Consider the following 19097-nt stretch of genomic DNA (forward strand, 5'->3'; position numbering starts at 1 on the left):
CAAAACACGGGGCCTAACTCGGGGCGTAGGGCTTGATCTTGGAGGTTGAGCCGCACCTTGAGTTTGGTCTACTCGTCCTCCAGTCCAGCCCGGCTCTTCCCCTTCAACTAGGTCCTTAGCTCCAGCACCACACCCGGACAGGATGGGTTAGTGAGTTAGGTGGTGATGATCTCAAGGCATGGAACGGGAGTTGCGTTGCGTTTCTCATTTACCTGACCAGCATGGGAACATCGGGATGGAGGATGTGGCGAGAATGACGACGATGATCATGATGATGGATGATGAGGAATGAGTGCATTTGATTCCGAGTTAATGGGATTTTTCATGGAGATGATTCAGCATCAGGTTCGGTCAGGGTTTGTTCTGATTTGCTTGCTCTCTCTTTTTTCCTCTCTGCATCTACGGAGGAGGAGGAGGCCATCTCGGCCATATTGAGAGATGCGTTACCGTAGCTAGATGAGCTATATTTCGGAAAGCCTGACCGAGCTATTCGCGAGTTCTTTTGTAAGTGTGTATGTGTGTGTGTGTGTGTGATGCTTGATGTCTACGTAGAGAGCATGTGATGTTGAGCCTCGGATCCCGCAATGATCTGATTCCATTCTTATATGTGTACGGTATTCCTTGACGGCCAAGTTATCATGATTCATTCAGGTAGTTAACAAACCCACAACCCCTTCCCTGGTATATGTAAACAATCAAACCGCGAACCGCGAACTGTGAACAACAAAGCAGGTAATGTATGCAAGCCAGTCAGTCAATCAGTCAGTTTCCCCCAATGCTGCCTGTTGCTCTTTTGGTCCCTTAACAACGCTTTCCGGGATGCAATGATGCGATGCAAATGATATAGCTACCAAAAGAACCGAACCCAAGAGGAGAAGAAAGAAATGAGACCCGAAATCAGTACCCTATTAATCTGAGGGACTAGACTAGCTATCCACTCTTGTCATCTAGCTACCTAGCTAGGATCCTGGGGCAACGCAGGCAGCGGCTTCTGAAGCAACTCCTGCTGCGACGGCTGTGTACGTAATGATGGTGATGGGGAAGGAGACGAGGATAATCGCTGCTGCTGCTGTTGTTGTTGTTGTTGTTGTCGTTTCCTTACCCGTATCGGCGATTGCGCCAATTCCTCTTCCTTCTCCTCATCACCATCCTCATCGCCATCCACCTCAACAGATGGCACAACCCCCTCCTCGTCTTCCATCTCCACCCCTTCCTCCTCCTCCTCCTCCTCCTCCTCATCATCATCATCCGCCCCCGGACTGCTGACATACGACAATGGACTTTGAACCCTACTCCTCGGTGACATCACCTCCTCCGCACCCATTGAACCGGGCGTGGTGGAGCGCCATCTCCTCCTCCGCTGCGGCGGGGTATCAGCCTCCCCGCCATCCATGCCTTCGTAGAGGGAAGACGCCTCCGGGCTGCGGGTGCGGTGGCGGGATGTCGCCGCCGCCGGGGTGCTCTCGCGGCTGTACTCTGACGGAGGGGTTAAAGGCAAGGATTTATCCTTGTACGAAGTCGAGGAGCCGGCAGCATACAGATGTCGCGGCAAGGCGGAAGCAGCGAGGGAGCTGGATGATTGTTGTTGCTGAAGTCGAGGGTCCCGGGGTGACGAAGCACCCGAGTCGGACCTGGCATGACCGTAGCCGTAGCCGCCATACCGACGGTAACTGGTAGTAGCTGGAGGGAAGGAGAAGGAAGCGTTGTCAATAGCTCCCAAGCCACCGCGGCTGAAGATGACCAGGACGAGACAAGCGAGGAGGAGCACGCTCTGCAAGATGGCCATGCGTTTCTGGAAGACGACCTCGTCGGCGAGGACGTTGAGGCGAGAAGTGAGGGCGACGATCTCGCGCTGGGACTGCTCGCGTTGAGTCTCGAGGGCGATGACGGTGCTTTGCCAGATCTGGTCGTATTGGGTGCGCACGCTGTGCAGTTCGGACAAGACCGTCTTGTTCAGGGCGTCGAGGAAGGTGTCGACGCGAGTGATCTGCTTCCGCTCTAACTTGCTCAGAACCTCCTGCAGAAACCGGGATTGCTGCTCGATGTACTGGAGTGAGAGCGACGTGTTGGATTCGAGGAGTTGGAGGCGCTTGGAGACGGTCTTGAAGAAAGACTCCTGTACCGTGGGGGAGGCAGTCGCCGAGGATGTAGTCGTCGTGGTTTTGTTTCGCGATGTCGTAGTGGCTGTCGTGTTGTCCCCAGCATGATGCTTGACATCGGACTGTCGCTGTCCTGCATGTGCCGCAGTAGCATTGACTCCGCCATGGGGTGGCACGGAAGCAGCGTGGCCAGAGGCACCTCCAGGTTGCCCGTGGACAGGGGCCTCATGGGAAGATGGGTCGGACGATGAGCCGGACCTGCCTGAATCCTCGGACCCGGAGCCGGTCGATGGACGAGCAGCGGCCTCTTCCGGAGCACCGCCTGGTTGTTTGGGCGGCTCACCCGAGCCTGCATCAATAGACGTTGGGTCGGTCGTCGCTGACCCATAGAGCTCGCAAATATCAAGCGATAAGTTGGTGGGGAACATTGGTTGCCACGGCGAGAGTCCTGTCTCTGTGACAGCATAGTTGACAGGTTCCTCTTGTGCCACGGCAGGCTTATCAGTGCTCGGCGGCTCAGCTACTTGGTGGGTTTCGTTCGCCGGCTCTGGCGCGGCGCCCTCGATCTGCTCTGGCTCGTCATCATGGGCTGGCTCCTTCCAGGTGTCCAGCATGCGAGTGCCGTGGACGCGGAGTAGCGAGATGGGGCAGTAGAACTCGTTTCCCCAGTGGCTCAAAAACTCGATGCGGATATATTTCGTGTAGATCTGGGGGTGCTCGATCAGGAAGGCCTGGATGTCACGCGAGTTGCGAGCCTCAAAAGTGCCCAGGTGCACCCACTTGTCCATCTTCACCGGGTAGCGATCACTAACGCTGACGCGGAACTTCCGGATCATGCTTGAGAAGAACTCAAAGTTGGCTAGGACGACGGTGTCGACGAGGATGTCGTCGCTCAACTCGACAATGACAAACTTGTTTTTGGCGCGGCACTCGAGCAGCATGTACGAGTCCTTATTCTCGACAAGAATGGCCTTTGCATTCTTGGCGCCGGGGCTTGTCTTGAGGATGGTGGCGCCGGCGTCAAAGGAAGCGTACGAGAAGCGCTCCTTGCACGTCTTTCCGGCGTCCTTGCTCCGGTAGTATTGGGTCTTGCCGTCGTCGTACAAGACCGGTTCCTCCTTGGGTTGCTGGGTCGACTGGGGCACGGCCTGGCCGGCGGACGAAGTGATCTCGGACACCTTCTCGGCCAGGGCATCAAAGTCGAGAGAGATTTCGCCCTCCTCGCCAAAGCTGTCGGAATCGGTGTGGGGACCATCGCGGTCCTTAGTCTCTCGTTCGCGCGGACGGTGGGCTTTGATGTGAGCGGGGTCCTGGCCCGATTTCCGCAGCATCATCTCCTTCCATTCTTCAAAGGACATGAAAGAGGTAGCGGCCAGTTCCTCGTTACCGTCATCGTGTCGTTGGTCCTGAGCGCTGGCGGCATTCTCCTGGGAGGCGGCAGGGACATCGGTGGCAGAGGCTTCGGCGGTAGCTGGGGCAGGGCGGACGAGAGAGGAGTCGTCAGCGGCGGTGGCAGGAGCCGTGGTTGGAGTTGGACCAGTCCATGATGTCCGGAAGCACTGCTGCGGCAGAGTGTGGGTGATGTAGTTTATAGTTCGGAACTCGCAGACGTCGGGTGGTGCGATGGTCACGGATCCATGGTTGGTGTCGTTGGCGTGACGAGAGGCATGGGCAACAGCAGCTTGGAGCAGGCCCAACAACACCAAGGCTGGCGCAGAGGTGGTTGCCCAGAAAGCTGAGACACGCATCCTTCTCGCATCAGTCGGGGGTGCGCGCGTTCACGTCTCCGTGGCCATGTCGATGCGGAGAGCCGAAGCAGGGAGGGTGTAGCTTTCGGCTGTGTTGGGAGGGGGGATCGAGGATGGAGGGTCGACGATTCAAATGGCGGCGTTGGTTATGTTGGCGTTTCGTCTGGAAGAGCTTAGATTGCGTTGCGTGTCATGGACGGTATTATGGGGAGAGTTGAAGGTTGCGAAGTGCAACTTGTCAATATATTGTCGAGGACGGGACCGCGTCGCAATAAGCAGCAATGGAGATCAACTAAGAACAGTAACGGAATCAGTGTCGGGGACTCGCATGAACGCTGTGCACAGAAGGGTTGCATCATCCAGAGAGGCCAAGACTCGGGCATCAGCTGCAAGGACAAGGGAGGTTGGTGGCTTGTTGCAGAACTAGTTAAATAAGGGTTAGGGTTCAAGCCGACTAGCTGGACTATGACTTCATGTGAGCCATCAGGGTTCCAGAGTTTCAATCTCTCCCTCCACATCTTCTTGTATGTACATAATAGCTCCACCGGGGTGTTCTACTTTTACTCCCCCACTTGGAGCCCGAGAGCACCCAAATATCTGTATTTTATTTCAGATCGGTACTTGACCTGAACATCCAATATGCCATCCCTCAAGATCACCAGTACCTGTCCTCCGGATGTATGTACATACAACGACTTCCATGTCTGCCGTGGAGAAACGCTGAAAGGTGAGCGGGGAGCTCCTTGTCGACGCCGATGGCCTCCGATAGGCACCCATTGGACCTGAAATCAGGCTAAATTGTCTGCCGGCAAGGCTGGGCGCGTTCCACACCGCGGGGTCTAGAGTCTAGCTAAGTCTTGTCATGTGCATGACCCCACGTCAGTCCATGGTTAGGGAAGCTTTAAGTTCATGATGCTTGCTTTCCTCTCTCTTCCAAGGGGTTGATTGCTCCCTTTTTGTGTCCGAGATTTTTTTCAGTTATTTTCTTAAAATATTCTGGCCTCTCCCATCTCATTCTGGCCGGCTGCGCATTTGTATTCCGGTCCGAAGAGGTCAAATCCCCCCTCAACGTGACCCCTCTGCCCCTCACCACTTTGCCCCTCACCTAAAGAACAACAACAACACCTGTGACATAGCAAAAATGAGCGACGGTCCGCTCTATCTGGGTCTTGACCTCTCGACCCAGCAGCTCAAAGGTACGCTTCCCAATTAGATACCCTCTGCCGAATATGTCACTGACCATCTCCAGCCATCGTGATCCAATCCGACCTCCACGTCGTGGCAGAAGCCAAGGTTTCCTTCGACGAGGACTTTGGCTCCAAGTATGGCGTCGAAAAGGGCGTGCTCATGAACAAGGCCGAGGGCGAGGTCTTCGCCCCGGTGGCCATGTGGCTCGAGTCCCTCGATCTCGTCCTGAACCGCCTCAAGGAGAAGAACACGCCCCTGAATCGCATCCGCGGCATCAGCGGCTCGTGCCAGCAGCACGGCAGCGTCTACTGGAGCCACAAGGCCAGTGATCTCCTGGCCGGCTTGACGGCTGACAAGCCGCTTGTCGAACAGCTGAAGGACGCCTTCTCCTACCCGTACGGACCCAATTGGCAGGATCACAGCACTCAGCACGAGTGTGACCAGTTCGATGTCAAGCTGGGTTCACCCCAGAGGCTGGCCGAGGTCACGGGGAGTGCTGCTCACCACGTTAGTACCTAGCCAGTTTGGAGGAGACGAGTCTTGTGCACGCCAGCTGACCAAGGTCTTTTTCAAACAGCGCTTCACCGGCCCTCAAATCATGCGTCTCCGCCGTAAACTCCCAGACATGTACGCCAACACCTCCCACATTTCTCTCGTCTCGTCCTTCCTCGCCTCTCTCTTCCTCGGCTCCATCGCCCCTATCGACATCAGCGACGTCTGCGGCATGGACCTCTGGGACATCCCTGGGGGGGGACTGGTCCGAGCCGTTGCTCGAGCTGACCGCCGGCGGCGCGGACGGCGCGGCCGGGCTCCGCCGCAAGCTGGGCGAGGTCCGCAAAGACGGCGGCGGCAGCATGGGCGCCATCAGCCGCTACTTCGTCTCGCGCTACGGCTTCAGCGCCGACTGCCAAATCTCCCCCTTCACGGGCGACAACCCAGCCACCATCCTGGCCCTGCCCCTCCGCCCGGGCGACGCCATTGTCTCCCTCGGCACCAGCACCACCTTCCTCATGGTCACCCCCGTCTACAAACCCGACCCGTCCTACCACTTCTTCAACCACCCCACCACCCCGGGCCAGTACATGTTCATGCTGTGCTACAAAAACGGCGCCCTCGCCCGCGAAAAAGTCCGCGACGCGCTCCCCGGCACGGCGCAAGCTAAGACCTCCGGCGATCCATGGGCAGCCTTCAACGCCGCCGCCCTCTCCACGCCGCCCCTCGACATCTCCAACCCGGCCACCGACCGCGCAAAACTCGGCCTGTACTTCTACCTCCCCGAAATCGTGCCCAACATCCGCGCCGGCACGTGGCGCTTCACCTCCCTCCCGGACGGCACCGACCTGCGCGAGGAAACTTCATCCACCCCTTGGCCCGTCGAAACCGACCCCCGCATCATCGTCGAGTCCCAAGCCCTCTCGATGCGCCTGCGCAGCCAAAACCTGGTTTACCCTCCCCCCGACCGGCCCCAGCTGCCCGCCCAGCCCCGGCGCGTCTACCTCGTCGGCGGCGGCTCCCTCAACCCGGCCATCGCGCGGGTGCTGGGCGACGTCCTGGGCGGCGCGGAGGGCGTGTACCGGCTGGACGTCGGCGGGAACGCGTGCGCGCTGGGCGGCGCGTACAAGGCGCTCTGGTCGCTGGAGAGGAGCAGCGAGGCGCAGACGTTTGACGAGCTGATCGGGCAGAGGTGGAAAGAGGAAGGGGCGATTCAGAGGATTGGGGACGGGTATCGGGAGGGCGTGTTTGAAGGGTATGGCAAGATTTTGAAGGCGTTTGAGGAGATGGAGGGGAGGGTTTTGGAGGTTGCGAGGAACACGTAGAAGGGGGGTGTCAGAATTGGGAATAAGTAAATAAATAGAGAAATAACATGAATATGTTGAGCCCTCCAGCCGACTATCTCCGGCCCAGCGAACGACACGAGTGTGTGTCAGTATATGCAGCAGCTACCACATCAACCAAGAACCAAAACTCACGACAAGGGAGAATCTTCAGGTCCAAAACCCAGTGAGTATCCTTCCTAGGCGACCGGCATAATTCGGCCATCCAATTTCATCTTATAAGGGAGCGAGGAAAGCGCCTACCTATCTATCTCTTACCAGCTCCGACTCACGACCCGACGTCTCCTTCACCCCGAGTTACCTTACCTACCTCAGCTACCTTACCTAACCAAAGATATGAGGCAGGCCCGGATCACGATACAAACACGACCAGCCCTCCCGACTCCCGACTCACCGAGCCATCAAACCTCCCGACAGATCTCCATCCAAGACCAGCCCGACTTCTCAACTCCATCCACCGGCCCAAATCGACATCCACCCTTCTCTATTCTAACCCAGGGACGCACCAACCACCCACTCACAACATGTCCAAAACACTCGACGATCTCACAGCAGCTGTCGACTGCTTCCTCGCCTCCCAACAACAACAACAACAACAACACCCAACATCCACCTCCGCTGCCGCCGCCGCCGACGACGACATGATCCTCGACCCCGTGTCGTTTCTCGACTGTGTCATCTTCGCACTCTGCGCCATACCGCAGCTGTTACTCCGAGTGGGGTGGATTCAGCTGGTTATCTCCGGGCTGAAGGCGCTGCCGTTTGTTTGTACGTCACCCTAGGTACCTACCTCTCTCTTGCTGAGCTATCCCCTGCTGGGGACGGTACACACGCTGTCCATAAAACACCACCACCTCCTCCTAAGGTAGCTAACAATCCGCCCCCAGTCTTCCGCCTCCCCCTCACCATCCTCCGCAACCAGTGGACGGCCTGGGCGGAGCGATGGCGGCAAGAACGGGCAGGACACGAGCCGCATCCATCGCCGTCCGCGTTTGCCGACATGTGCTTGCAGCTCACGCGCTACGGCGCCGTCAATTTCCCGCCGCAGATTTCTCGTGTACTCTGCTCCAAGGAGGTGGCGATTCCGTACTTCACGTTCCGGCTGATACGGCATGGATACTATTCGGGACGGGCGCCGATTCCGTGGGAGGAAGTCAACGAGGTGAGGAAGCAACCCCGTTTCTGGGCTTTTGTCTACTACCTACCTATGATGGATGCATGTCTGACATCTCCCGCCAGAACGGGGTGCGCGGCATCTGGATCAACAGAGACCCGGCGACCAAGCCGGACTTGGTCTTGTACTACGCCCATGGTGAGCCAGAACAAATCCGCCCACATATACTTACCTACCTTTTGGACTGCCCGACTGACCATATCCCTCCCATATCTCAGGAGGTGGTTTCGTTGTCGGCTCGCCTCACTTCTACCTCGAATTCCTCCTCCACTGGACCGCCCTGCTGCGCGCGGCGGGGTACGTTCGCCCCGCCATCTTCGCGCTCCACTACACGCTGGTTCCGGACGCGACATATCCGACACAGGTCAACGAGGCCATGAGAGGGTACGCGCACGTCCTGAGCGCGACGGGCGGGGATGCATCAGTAGTATGCTTTGGGGGCGACTCGGCGGGCGCGACGTTGATGCTGAGCGTGTTGCTCCGCTTGGGCCAGCCGAGGGGGAGCGCGGACAGTTCCGAGGGGGGAGGGAATCAAAGCGACAACGGTATGATCAGCCCGGACGGTATTCTTCCCAAGCCTGCGTTCGCCGTACTCCTCTCGCCTTGGTCGCGGCTCGTGTCGGCGCGGTACCGCAACACCGAAAAGGACTTCCTCGACGCGGAACAGATCTGCCGGCACGGCTTGCGGTATGTGGGCGGCGATGGGGAGCTTGTGATGGACCCGCTGGCATCCCCGGGCCACTGCCAGGACCTGGAGTGGTGGCGGCAATCGAGTCCGGCCAAGGGCATATTCATCATGTTCGGCAGTGACGAAGTGTTCTCATACGAGATCCAGTCGCTCGCAGGAATGTTTAAGGAGGCAGGAGTGTTGGAAGGAGCCGAGACATGGGAGGGAGGCATTCACGTCGGCCCGGTGGTGGACATGTTTTATGGGCGGACCTGCGAGGAGCGGATCAAGGGGCTGGTGTCTGTTACAGGCAGAATTAGAAAGCACATTCCGCATGCGAGTGATTGAGGTATTGGAATAGAAATTAGGCGCGTTATCAGATTAGATCAAGTAGGTTTTGTGGCCGTCATCGACAGATGAAGCGCAGAGGCGACCCCAGAGGCAGAGCTCGGTTTCGTCCTCGGCGCTGTTGTTCTGCGTCTCGGGTGCTGGGATGGTCATCACAGCGCGATTTGGGAGAAGGAAAAGACAAGACAAATGAGATAGAGTACCTTCAATCCAATACCTTACCTAGGTAGGAATGCGCTTGGCTTTTCATGGAGGAATCGCCGTGTCTGACATGGTATATGATGTTCGATGGGTGAGTGAGCGAAAGCACACTGAAGCTCATGTTGATGACGACAAGGCCTTGGTCGGAAAGCTCGGCTGGACTGGGAGCCCGCCTTGCCTGATCTGGCAATGATCGGTCATTTTGATATGCCGAGTTTAGACAACCTGAAGGAAGAGCAGCAGCCTTCGAATCCTTCGAGTCCAGTCCGGTTGAGGCAACCACCCACTCACTGTCTTGCCTCTTTTGCCTCCACAGTTTGAAGCCTTGTCGTCGTTTTGCAGAGTGCATGGCAGAAGGCGTGGGTTGCGCGTCCATTATCTGTAGCCTCGGAGCTTCCAAGGCTGGCAGCTCCCACATGGCTGTGCTGTTGCTGCTGTGACCCGGTGACAGTGTGACACTGCATCACGGCCTCGTCCCATTAACGGAAAAGCCTCGGGTCCTGCATGTTGAATGCCGACTGTCTCAGCTGGTTGCCTTGTGGTTTGTCAAAGTATCCTCGAACCAGCAGAGGCTCGGTTGCTTGCATTGGACGAGGATGTTGTGCCGCCAGAAGTTGGTGAAGTATACCTCAGCAAAGGAAGTAAGGTAATAACTCCGGTCACTTGAAAAAGAGGACGGGAAGAGAGAAAGAGATACCTAAAAGCCAAGGTTCCGAATTCCAAACTGCCCCATTCCACCTGCCCAAGATAACCTGGAACTTGGACAGCCGTGTCCAGGGATCCCGTCCTTGAACCCCTGGGCGTGATTTGCATGCTGAAAATGAAAAATGCCGTGGCATGGAACTGCAGACTTTCATGACGGGAGGCACAGCTTCTGCCTGGTGCAGGTGCTTGGTGCTGGGTGCTTGGCTGCTGCTTCAGTTCTTCCACAGGTACTTAGGGGAGGTAGGGGTCCACACAGAAAAACACACCTACCCCGCCATTTTTTGCCCCTCCCCACTTGATTTGAGAGCTTTCTTTTCGCGCCTTTGACCCAAGCCACGGGATCCAGTCGGTCGACTCGGTCGAGGGTGAGCGGACAAGCGACAAGCTGCAACCTTAAAAAGAGCCCGAGAAGTCGCGTTCCCCAAGCCGCCTCGGGATTGCTTGGAAATTCCAATCTTACACTCCACCCCCCACCGCAGCCAACCCTCCTCGCATCGGATCAGAAACCTGAGAACCGGGAACCTGAGCCTGAACCCTGTACCGTTTCGTCCAGTCTCACTCTCACTCATCAGGTCTCACCTCAGGTCTGCGATCGGGCCGTTGGCAGTGAGAGTTACAGGTTTGCATCAAGCCATCCATCTTATCGCTGCCATCGCATCACATCGCGACCGGATCTTTGTGCGCCCCACCATCAATCAATCAACAAAACCGAAACCACCAAAAAAACGCCACACTTGAGATACAAGCCACCTTCCGCGACGAGAAACAAGCAACCTATCACACGTCATTGTGATCGCGATTTGAAGCGGTGCACATCGTTCATCGCATCTTGTTGGGATGGTCATCTCGTTTTTCTTTGTGTCGAGTGCGATTTAAAAAGCGACGACGACAACCTAGGCAAGCACAATGTCGGACGAGGACGGCTCTTATGCGCCCAAGAGCCCCGACCTGTCGTCGTTTTACACGCCAGGCCCCACTGCGGATCCTGCACCACATGGACAGTACGGCCATGGCCACGACCAGATCAACCACAGCCAGCCATCCATCTTTTCCTCCCAACATCACTACTACAATGATCAATTGATGCCCTTGGAGAACTACCAACAACCCCAATCACGCCACTCCACCAGCCACCACTACTCGTACCAGCCGCCCTCCGAGTCCCTTTACAACTCGACCGCTGCCCAGCCACAGGCCTTTGGGTACTCATCCACCGCCCGCCACGATTACTGCCCTCCCCGTGCAGCAAGCTATCCGACCACAAACTATCCACAACCAGGTACAGGATACGCGGCAGCACAACAATCACAGCATCACCAACAGTCGCAACAACCGCAAACACCACATCAACCCTATCATCCGCCGTGGCAGCGCCAGAGCTTGTCCTACTCTTCTGGGCAACCTCCCCCTTACCCAAGCCACTCACCAAGTCGCGGATCGGTGAACTACGATAGTCGCGGAGTGGTGCCCTCCCCGAGTCGCGGACCAGTGCACTACGAACCTCCCATTCCTGCTCCCCGCGACGATCAACATTCGCAGTACTTCAGCAACAACACCAACAACAACAACCCCGGCAACAACGACGACAACAACATGCCTCCGCGGAGAGCTGCCGCGGCTGCCGCTGCCGCAGCTGTCGCGTCCCAGGCCGCGTCGGATACTACCCCCGACCACCAGACCCATTCCTCTTCCACTTCCACTACCGCTGCGCCATCCATCAGCGGCTCCGGCGCCATCGAGCCGGCTCCCGTCAAAACAAAGTTCCCCACGGCACGCATCAAGCGCATCATGCAGGCCGACGAGGAAGTTGGCAAGGTAGCGCAACAGACGCCCATCGCGGTGGGCAAAGCGTTGGAGCTCTTCATGATTGCGCTCGTCACGCGCAGCGCCGAGGTGGCCCGTCAGCGCAACTCGAAGCGCGTGTCGGCGCAGATGCTCAAGCAGGTGGTGGAATCGGATGACCAGTGGGATTTCTTACGGGAAATTGTGGCAAAGGTGGAGAATGAGGAGAAGGGCGGGAAGGGTCAGAAGGCCAGGACTCACTCGCAGAGTCAGGGCGGCGGAGGGGAGCACGCCAGTGATTCGGACGAGGATATGGAGGGGGCCGGGAAGAAGAGGGGTCGTGGCGGTGGGAGGAAGAAGAAGGTTTAAGTCTTCATCGCTTGGATGGAGAGACTCGAGCTAAGGGGGGGAGATACTATTGCTCTTTCATGAAGCTGTCTCTTCTGTGGATTCCGCGGATAGATATGGCCGGGCATAGGATTGGGCGGACGAAACTGTTACGACATGGGATCGGGGCGTTGGTGGGAGAATGCATTTCTGGCGTAGGCATAGTGAGCCTTGATTTTTCTACCACCTAGTGTATGGAGTATGTATGGTGTTTGGGTTGTTGGGCATCTCAGTTATGCCATTCATGACCCGAGCGCCGAAGCAAGAGCGCGTTGTGTTTAGGGGTTTGATCGGGGTCTTGGGTTGGCAATTGAGTCTGAACGGAGCCGATATGGACTCTGGTGGAATGGAAGCTATTTCCGGGTGCTATTCACATCATCGCCTTGGGTCTTCCGCCTTCTGATGTATGTATATACCAACACATGGTGTCTTGTGTTCTCTCCGACAAACCCTCGGCGCCCCGGCGCGGGTTGTATCGGCCGTGATGTAATCGAGCGGTGTAGGCCAAGACCAAGAGATTCCCACAAACATCCACAGCCAACCAACCGCCGATAAGAAAAGCTAGGGACAAAAATGCGGAGGTCCCCGAGGCCTTGTGTCGCCGTTGCACCGACCTGGCCCTGTTGTCTCTGGCCCATCATTTTTCGAGCTTTTATCTTTCTTTTTCCCCACAGATCCACGTCCTCTCCAGTGACCAGCCCATCCTAGCGTTCCGTTGGGATCGGGGGGAATCCACAATTCATCTTCAGCTCCTCCGCTGTTCCTGGAACTTGGGTCCATGCCGCCAGGACCAGGACAAACAGATCGAGAACGCCTCCGGAGTCGCCGCGCGCTGGGCGTTGGATTGGGTCAGGGGAGAGAAGGAGGGGATTCGAGAAGTGACTGTCTGCACCGCCATCATGACGTTTGGTCAATGGGGAGCCTACAAGTAAGCTAGCTGCTGAGTTCAGCCAACTCGGCGACTTATAGGTTGTACTGTAGTAGTAGACCCGCGTTTCCCCAAGCGAATTGCCTACAAATCATCCACTTTACCCTCGCTGCGGTCCCGGGTGACGAAGCGGGTGCCGACGCTGCGTAGTGTACCTAGCAAGTCAGGTACGTAGTATGTACTCTGAGAGACTGCAGACATGTCTTCCGTGCTACGTACCGTAGCCTCGAGTCGACGTTGACCAACGTTAGGCTCAACTGGCACTCTGCTTTTCCCGCTTGCTAGCAGCGCTTGGCTTCCCGCCCCTCGGCGCAGGGCGCTGGCTGGACTCTCTCATCCCTCTCGCACCCCTGTTTTCTTGTCCCCCCATCCTACCATCCATCCCTCTTCCAGATTGTCCCTCGTGCCACCTCCTCTGGCCGCCGCCGTCCGTCCTTTGCAGTCCACCACGGCACGGATACCCGACTTCGTCAGTGTATCCCTTCCTCCCCCCCCACACACGCACAAACGAACTAGGTTGGTGAGGACGACAACGACGACGCCTGCGCTTCGCTTCCGTCTTATGCCCCACGCCCACGCCAGGACAGGCACAACGACGACCAAGGCACCGAGAGGCACACATGCGAGGAGACGTTCGTCTTTCCACCCGAGCGCTCGTCGGTGTCGCGATCCCCGTCATGGCCGAGTCTAGCTGATGGGGCTTTTGCGCGGCGCTCCCCCGTCCCGTCCCCCCGTTTCATCTCTTCCACCACCATGCCAGCAGCAGGGCAGGGCCGCTCCGAGTCGTCGGCTCCCACCCTGCCGCCCGTCGACGGCGAGGCCACCGCCGTACCCTTCTCCGATCTGTTCAAACACGCCGCCTTTGACCCCGAACGAGGCATCCTCGTCGCTTCTGACGGCCGCCGCTACCACATCCAGACCATTCCTGATGATGATGATTCAATAGCACCACCAGCAGGCTCGGGCTCTCGATCCGGCTCACGCGCCGGAGGCACGAGCCCGGGTCCCGGACGCGCGTCCGCCGAGTCTGTGAACCCGCCACCTCCCATGTACACGCCTAGTCCTCAGGCCTCAGAACTCCCTGCCGATTTCCCGTTGCCTCGATCCTACACCCACCCCGGGACCGCGCCTTCGTCGACACCCGCACCTCCTTATGCTACGTTGAATTGGGGACGGGGCCCTTCGACTGGCAACTCACCATCCTTTTCACATTCGTATCCGTCCCCGCCCGTATCTGCGGGCCGATCTGGATCAACCGAGCCGGTCATGGCCGCCGCACCACAACAACCTCCCCCGGTGCCGCCAAAGGTCCGGGACTCGATCCCGTCCCCGTCAGAAGTAACCACCATGATGTCCAACTTGGAAATTGGCGGTCGTTTCGGCGCGGCCCCGCTCTACGGAGAGTCAGACGGAGGCGTCCAGGCGGCTGAGGCTCTCACGGATCCCGACCTGGCTCCCACTCTCAGCCCTACCACTCCTAACAGCCCTACAACGACAACAGCCGCGTCGCCTAGCACACCATACACATACCAGCAATATCCATCATCATATCAGCACCACCACCAACAACAGCAGCAACAACAACAAACCCAACCGCCAAACTACACCTCCCCCGGCTGGGGCCCGGACGATTACCCCAACCCCGGCGCTACCACCACCGGCACCAACGACGGCGCCCCGCTCACCTCGGCGTCATGGGCCAACATCAACTACACCAGCTACACCGCGCAGAGCAACGCGCTGCTGCAGTCCTCGCGGCAAAAAGCCGTGGCGTCCAGCGGCCTGCCGTCGCTGCTCGAGGGCGCCACCGTGCTGACCCCTCCGCACCGCGGGTCCGAGCCCGTCGTCGGGCCCTACGTCCCCCGCTCCGCCACCGCCCCGGCCATGGGCACAGCAGCAACGGTGGCAGGAGGAGGAGGAGCAGGTCCGATAGAAGACAAAGAAGTCTGGGACGCCGGCGAGACAATCATCACCATGTCGCCCGGGTCGTTCCGGCACCAGTTTCACACTCCGTCACCTTTGCCTCCGGGGATGGGGGTAGGAGGGGTAGGAGTGGGGAGGCATGGATCGACCGCGTCGACCACGACCATGGGTACCGCCAGCCCGCGCACGCCGGTGCAGCAGCAGATGGTGGAATATGACACGCAAACGCCGGTGGTGGTGCACCACCCGCCGCCGCCGCCGCCGTCGATGATGAGCGAGACGACCACGGTCACGGGCAGGGATAACGTCCTGCCCGGCGAGGATTTGCTGTTTGAGGGCGCCGTGGAAAGCTCGCCGACCCTGACGAACCCGGTGTTTCGGGACGGGGTGCTCAAGGTGTTTAGGAATACTTTGACGAATGATGTGCGGTTTCATTGTAGGGTGGAGAGGGAGTCGGAGACGTATTGGAGTATGTTTCCCCTCCTTTCCCCCCCTTTTTTTGGTTCTCTTACTACTCATTTCTATTTTTGTGTGAGAATATGGGTGGTTGACAGACGATCACAGTCAAAGCCGACAATGCCCAACTGGTCCCCGCCTACGCCTACGACCCTCGACTCACCAACGTGGTCTACATCCGCGACAAGGAAGCCGACAAGTCCGCGCCGTCGCCCTTCAGCTACTCGTCCGCGCCCAGTTCCCGGCCGAGCGGCATCTACCGCTTCGGCACGCGCAAGGAGCTGTTCGACTTCCAAGCCAAGCTGACGGGCGAAAAAGTGGTGCTCGACATCGCGTCGGTGCGCATGGTGACGCTCGGCCGCGCCAACAGTCGGCAGCAGACGCAGTTTTCGAGCGCGCGCCTGCAGATCTGGCACGAGGTCGAGGTGCGCAGCAAGGCGGGCTCGAGCGACGTGGCGTCGTTCGTGACGGCGGGGACGGCGCTCTCGGGCCCACTGAGGGAGAGGTTGGTGGCGAACTCGAGCAGGTTGTTGCTGTATTTGGGGAGGTCGGGGGAGTATATTACTTTGTTTAGTACGTCTTCCCCTCTTTTTTTGGTTTGGTTGAAGGGTTAGGTGTTGGTTGTTGTGGTTTTGTTGGCAGCTGGTGGCTGACTTTTTTGTGTTTCCAACAGTTACGGACGACCTAGAAGTCAAAACCGACGGCCCTACGCTGGTCAAGCTGAAGCCGCGAAAGGGGCCGAATCCCTTCTCGAGAAAGGGCTCACGCTGGCAGTGGGTCAAGGGTATGTTCATTTTACTCTGTCACTCTCATTTCTCTCGCTCTTGATTCAACCAGCTAACTTGTGAATCTCGCAAATAGCCAAAATAGTACCAAACCAGGGCCCCGAGCCCGCAGGTTTCGACATCCACGGCAAGGTGGTGGAGGTGGACGTGGCGTCGGATTACGACTCGTACAAGACGTTTGAGATTGAGTTTGAGAACCCGCCGAGTACGTTTTGTTCTCTTTTTTTCCCTTTTCGTCGATATCGTCCCCCCCAGCGTCATCATCCTCTTCCCCGATTACCTGTAATCCGGCCCAAGCAGCAGCAAGCCAAGACCATTTTTTTACTCTCCGAGTGGGGGTCCAACGGTCCAACGGTCATTCTAGCTTGTCATGTCACAAGACGGGCAACAAATCGTGTGGCAGGTTTATGGTGGTATTGGGTGGTGAATTAATTTTCTCTTTCCGACCCCCTCTTGGTTTCTTACTTTCCTTTTTTTGTTTCTCTTCCTGCCTCTCTGGCGCAACGACAACAACACCGCCAACAACAAAACTAACCGGGGCCCCCCCCTTCGAATAGGCCAAGACAACTTTGTGCGCAAGTGGGACGAGGTCATGCGCGAGCGTCGGCTGCAGCGCATGCGGCTCCGGGATATCCAAGAGGATATGGAGCAGGCCGTGTTTACGGGCCGCCAGGCGAGGAGCGTTTTCATGGGTTGATTGATGACCTCGTCCGCGGGCTATTTCTTGGTGATACCGCCCCTTTCGTTTTGTGAGATCTGTACGTGTGTGTGTCTGGGTGTGTGTGTGTGTCTCACGCTCTCACTCTCTCTTTTTAGATGGTTACACTTCTTTCTCTCGTTTTTTCTACACTATAGTTGTTTTATTCTCTCTGGGCTTTGGAACATGGAATCGTTCGGGGGGAAGAAACCGGGTCAGGCAGGATTGGGAAATATTGTTTTTCTTGGGACGGTTATGAAGGAGTCCTCCTTTTTGTTGATTCAGGTATACTTACTACGTATGTATGGAAATCACATGCTCGGCAGATACCAGTGGGTTTGTCTGGTTGTCGTGGGTGGTGTCGTTGTTAGTGTTGATGATGACGACGAGACTAATGTGTTGTTGCTGATGTTCTGGATGGTCGTGTGATGTTAGATAAATGATGTCGTGCTGTCTGGACCGGGTTAGGTGTGTATGGTGGTATATTGCTTGCATTATCACGATTAACGAGAGGAGGGCTGGTGGTTGCAAACATGTTTATTTCTTCTTCCTCTCATAGGTAGATAATTCTCATGCTTGATCCCGACAGCAACGCGTGGATGTAAGTCATGGTAGGGCCAGACAAACCAACATGGCTTGCTGCCCTCCTTGTCGAACGAATGCCGAACCCCCGAACCAATGATGACCTGGGTCGAGGCTTGATTCTATCTCGCACCGCTCTCACACGCAGCAGCAGCAGCAGCATAACGTAGCAGGTTATGTGCAGGCAGAGCCCCCCCGTCTTTCTTGGTCTTGCAATTCTGAGACTCCTGAGACGAAGCCTACCAAACATTGGATGTCTGATAGAACTCATGACTAAACATGGACACAAAAAGTACGGAGAAGGTTCAGCCACCTGCACGCTCAAGCCTTCTAGTTGGCATTCTTCTCCGCCTCTCCAGCCCGGCAATCGAAGCTGCAAGTCCGGAGTTGGCCGACCACCTGAGGCACCTGGGAAGCGAAAGGGAGAGAAGGGCTGGAACAGTCTCTGCAGCTCTCCTCCTGGCCTGCCTCTGCGCCATATCGGAGGAGGCTTGAGACGGGTGCTTGGTCGCCGGCCAGCCCGGCCCAGCCAGTCAGCCGGCCAGCCAGCTGTGGGTTAAACGGGAGGATGAGGGGCGGCGAGCTGATGATAGCTTCCAGGTTCTCATGGATCAATCATCAACCAAGGCTGCCTGCTGCGCAGCGGAAGCCCTGGGTCATGTTGTGTAACGGTCGAAAGCCCGATGCAGGCTTATTCACGGGCATGCTTCCAGGGTTCAGACGGTCCTGCCAGGCCATGGTGGTGACCTGGGGCGCCTTTCCATTTGACCTGATGGTTCTTGTAGATATGAAACAAAGCCCATCGAGATAGAAAACGGTCTTGTTGTTGTACTTGGTAATGTTGTGTTGGTGTTTTTCGACATTGACCCCGTATTGTTTCTGTTGCTCTGTCTTCCCCTGGCCCGTCCACGTCTTCGGGCCATCAGCATGAAAGGGGGATTTTCGCCGACGTCTCGTGTCAGGGCCAAACTCGACGTTGCGCTGGTCTTGATTGAGCGAGATTTGACGGAAGTCCAGGGCTCTCGTGGCAGGATTTCTAGGGTCCAGGGTTGTGAGTGAGTGTGGGGAAGGACGCGGGAGGGTCTTGGCACGAGGGAAAGTTTCCAGGGTTGTGTTGGATGATCCGGGAGGCCACGAGGGAAGTGGGCATCTTTCTGGGGGGATCCACTGTCCAAACTCTCTGTTCATCCGTTGTTTCCTCTTCCGTTTGGGCTTGTGATGAAGAAAGGCAAGTCGAGGATCCCTTTACTTTGCTCTCTCTTTTTTTGTTCATGCGTCTTCAAGACGGGATGGACTACACATCTCAATCCACAATCCACTTTTTTCACCTTCCATGCTCCATAAGTAGGTCATCAGACGTTACGGAACCCATTGTCAAACCGGATCGATGACGGTTTTCACTTGTGTCGAAGCTGAGAGATAAGCCGTTTTTTACATTTCGTGGCATCCGCTGTCATCAGATGCAACCAACGCCTCGGCACGCGAGCGGCGCTTGATGACCCGACCCACCACTCGTCCCAGGTCGCCCAGGCTTGCTCTGGATCGTCTGGGGAATTCCGCTCTCCTGCGTCCTGCGTCCCCTCGGGTGGCCT

At 57.2% G+C, this 19097-nt stretch overlaps 5 protein-coding genes across 5 annotated transcripts; 4 read left to right on the forward strand and 1 right to left on the reverse strand.

Annotated features, from left to right (window-relative positions):
• Positions 1-955: 955 nt before the first annotated feature.
• VTJ04DRAFT_3801 (uncharacterized protein) lies at positions 956-3847 on the reverse strand (the record flags this gene model as incomplete). The annotated part of the gene is made up of 1 exon (XM_069361742.1): positions 956-3847. One exon carries the CDS (start codon positions 3845-3847, stop codon positions 956-958), a length of 2892 nt encoding a protein of 963 aa, XP_069222322.1.
• Positions 3848-4988: 1141 nt separating this feature from the next.
• On the forward strand, positions 4989-6852 carry VTJ04DRAFT_3802 (uncharacterized protein; the record flags this gene model as incomplete). Its single annotated transcript, XM_069361743.1, has 4 exons — positions 4989-5043; positions 5097-5542; positions 5613-5646; positions 5747-6852. 4 exons carry the CDS (start codon positions 4989-4991, stop codon positions 6850-6852), a joined length of 1641 nt encoding a protein of 546 aa, XP_069222323.1.
• Positions 6853-7394: 542 nt separating this feature from the next.
• VTJ04DRAFT_3803 (uncharacterized protein) lies at positions 7395-9059 on the forward strand (the record flags this gene model as incomplete). Its single annotated transcript, XM_069361744.1, has 4 exons — positions 7395-7638; positions 7758-8032; positions 8110-8182; positions 8263-9059. 4 exons carry the CDS (start codon positions 7395-7397, stop codon positions 9057-9059), a joined length of 1389 nt encoding a protein of 462 aa, XP_069222324.1.
• A 1812-nt stretch (positions 9060-10871) lies between these two features.
• VTJ04DRAFT_3804 (uncharacterized protein) lies at positions 10872-12116 on the forward strand (the record flags this gene model as incomplete). The annotated part of the gene is made up of 1 exon (XM_069361745.1): positions 10872-12116. The coding sequence occupies one exon, from the start codon at positions 10872-10874 to the stop codon at positions 12114-12116; it is 1245 nt and encodes a 414-aa protein (XP_069222325.1).
• A 1699-nt stretch (positions 12117-13815) lies between these two features.
• VTJ04DRAFT_3805 (uncharacterized protein) lies at positions 13816-16923 on the forward strand (the record flags this gene model as incomplete). Its single annotated transcript, XM_069361746.1, has 5 exons — positions 13816-15454; positions 15550-16014; positions 16115-16225; positions 16303-16431; positions 16784-16923. 5 exons carry the CDS (start codon positions 13816-13818, stop codon positions 16921-16923), a joined length of 2484 nt encoding a protein of 827 aa, XP_069222326.1.
• Between the last annotated feature and the right edge of the window lie 2174 nt (positions 16924-19097).

The sequence above is a fragment of the Mycothermus thermophilus genome, assembly GCF_041956435.1.
Source record: "Mycothermus thermophilus strain CBS 625.91 unplaced genomic scaffold VTJ04scaffold_2, whole genome shotgun sequence".
NCBI classification, from domain to species: domain Eukaryota; kingdom Fungi; phylum Ascomycota; class Sordariomycetes; order Sordariales; family Chaetomiaceae; genus Mycothermus; species Mycothermus thermophilus.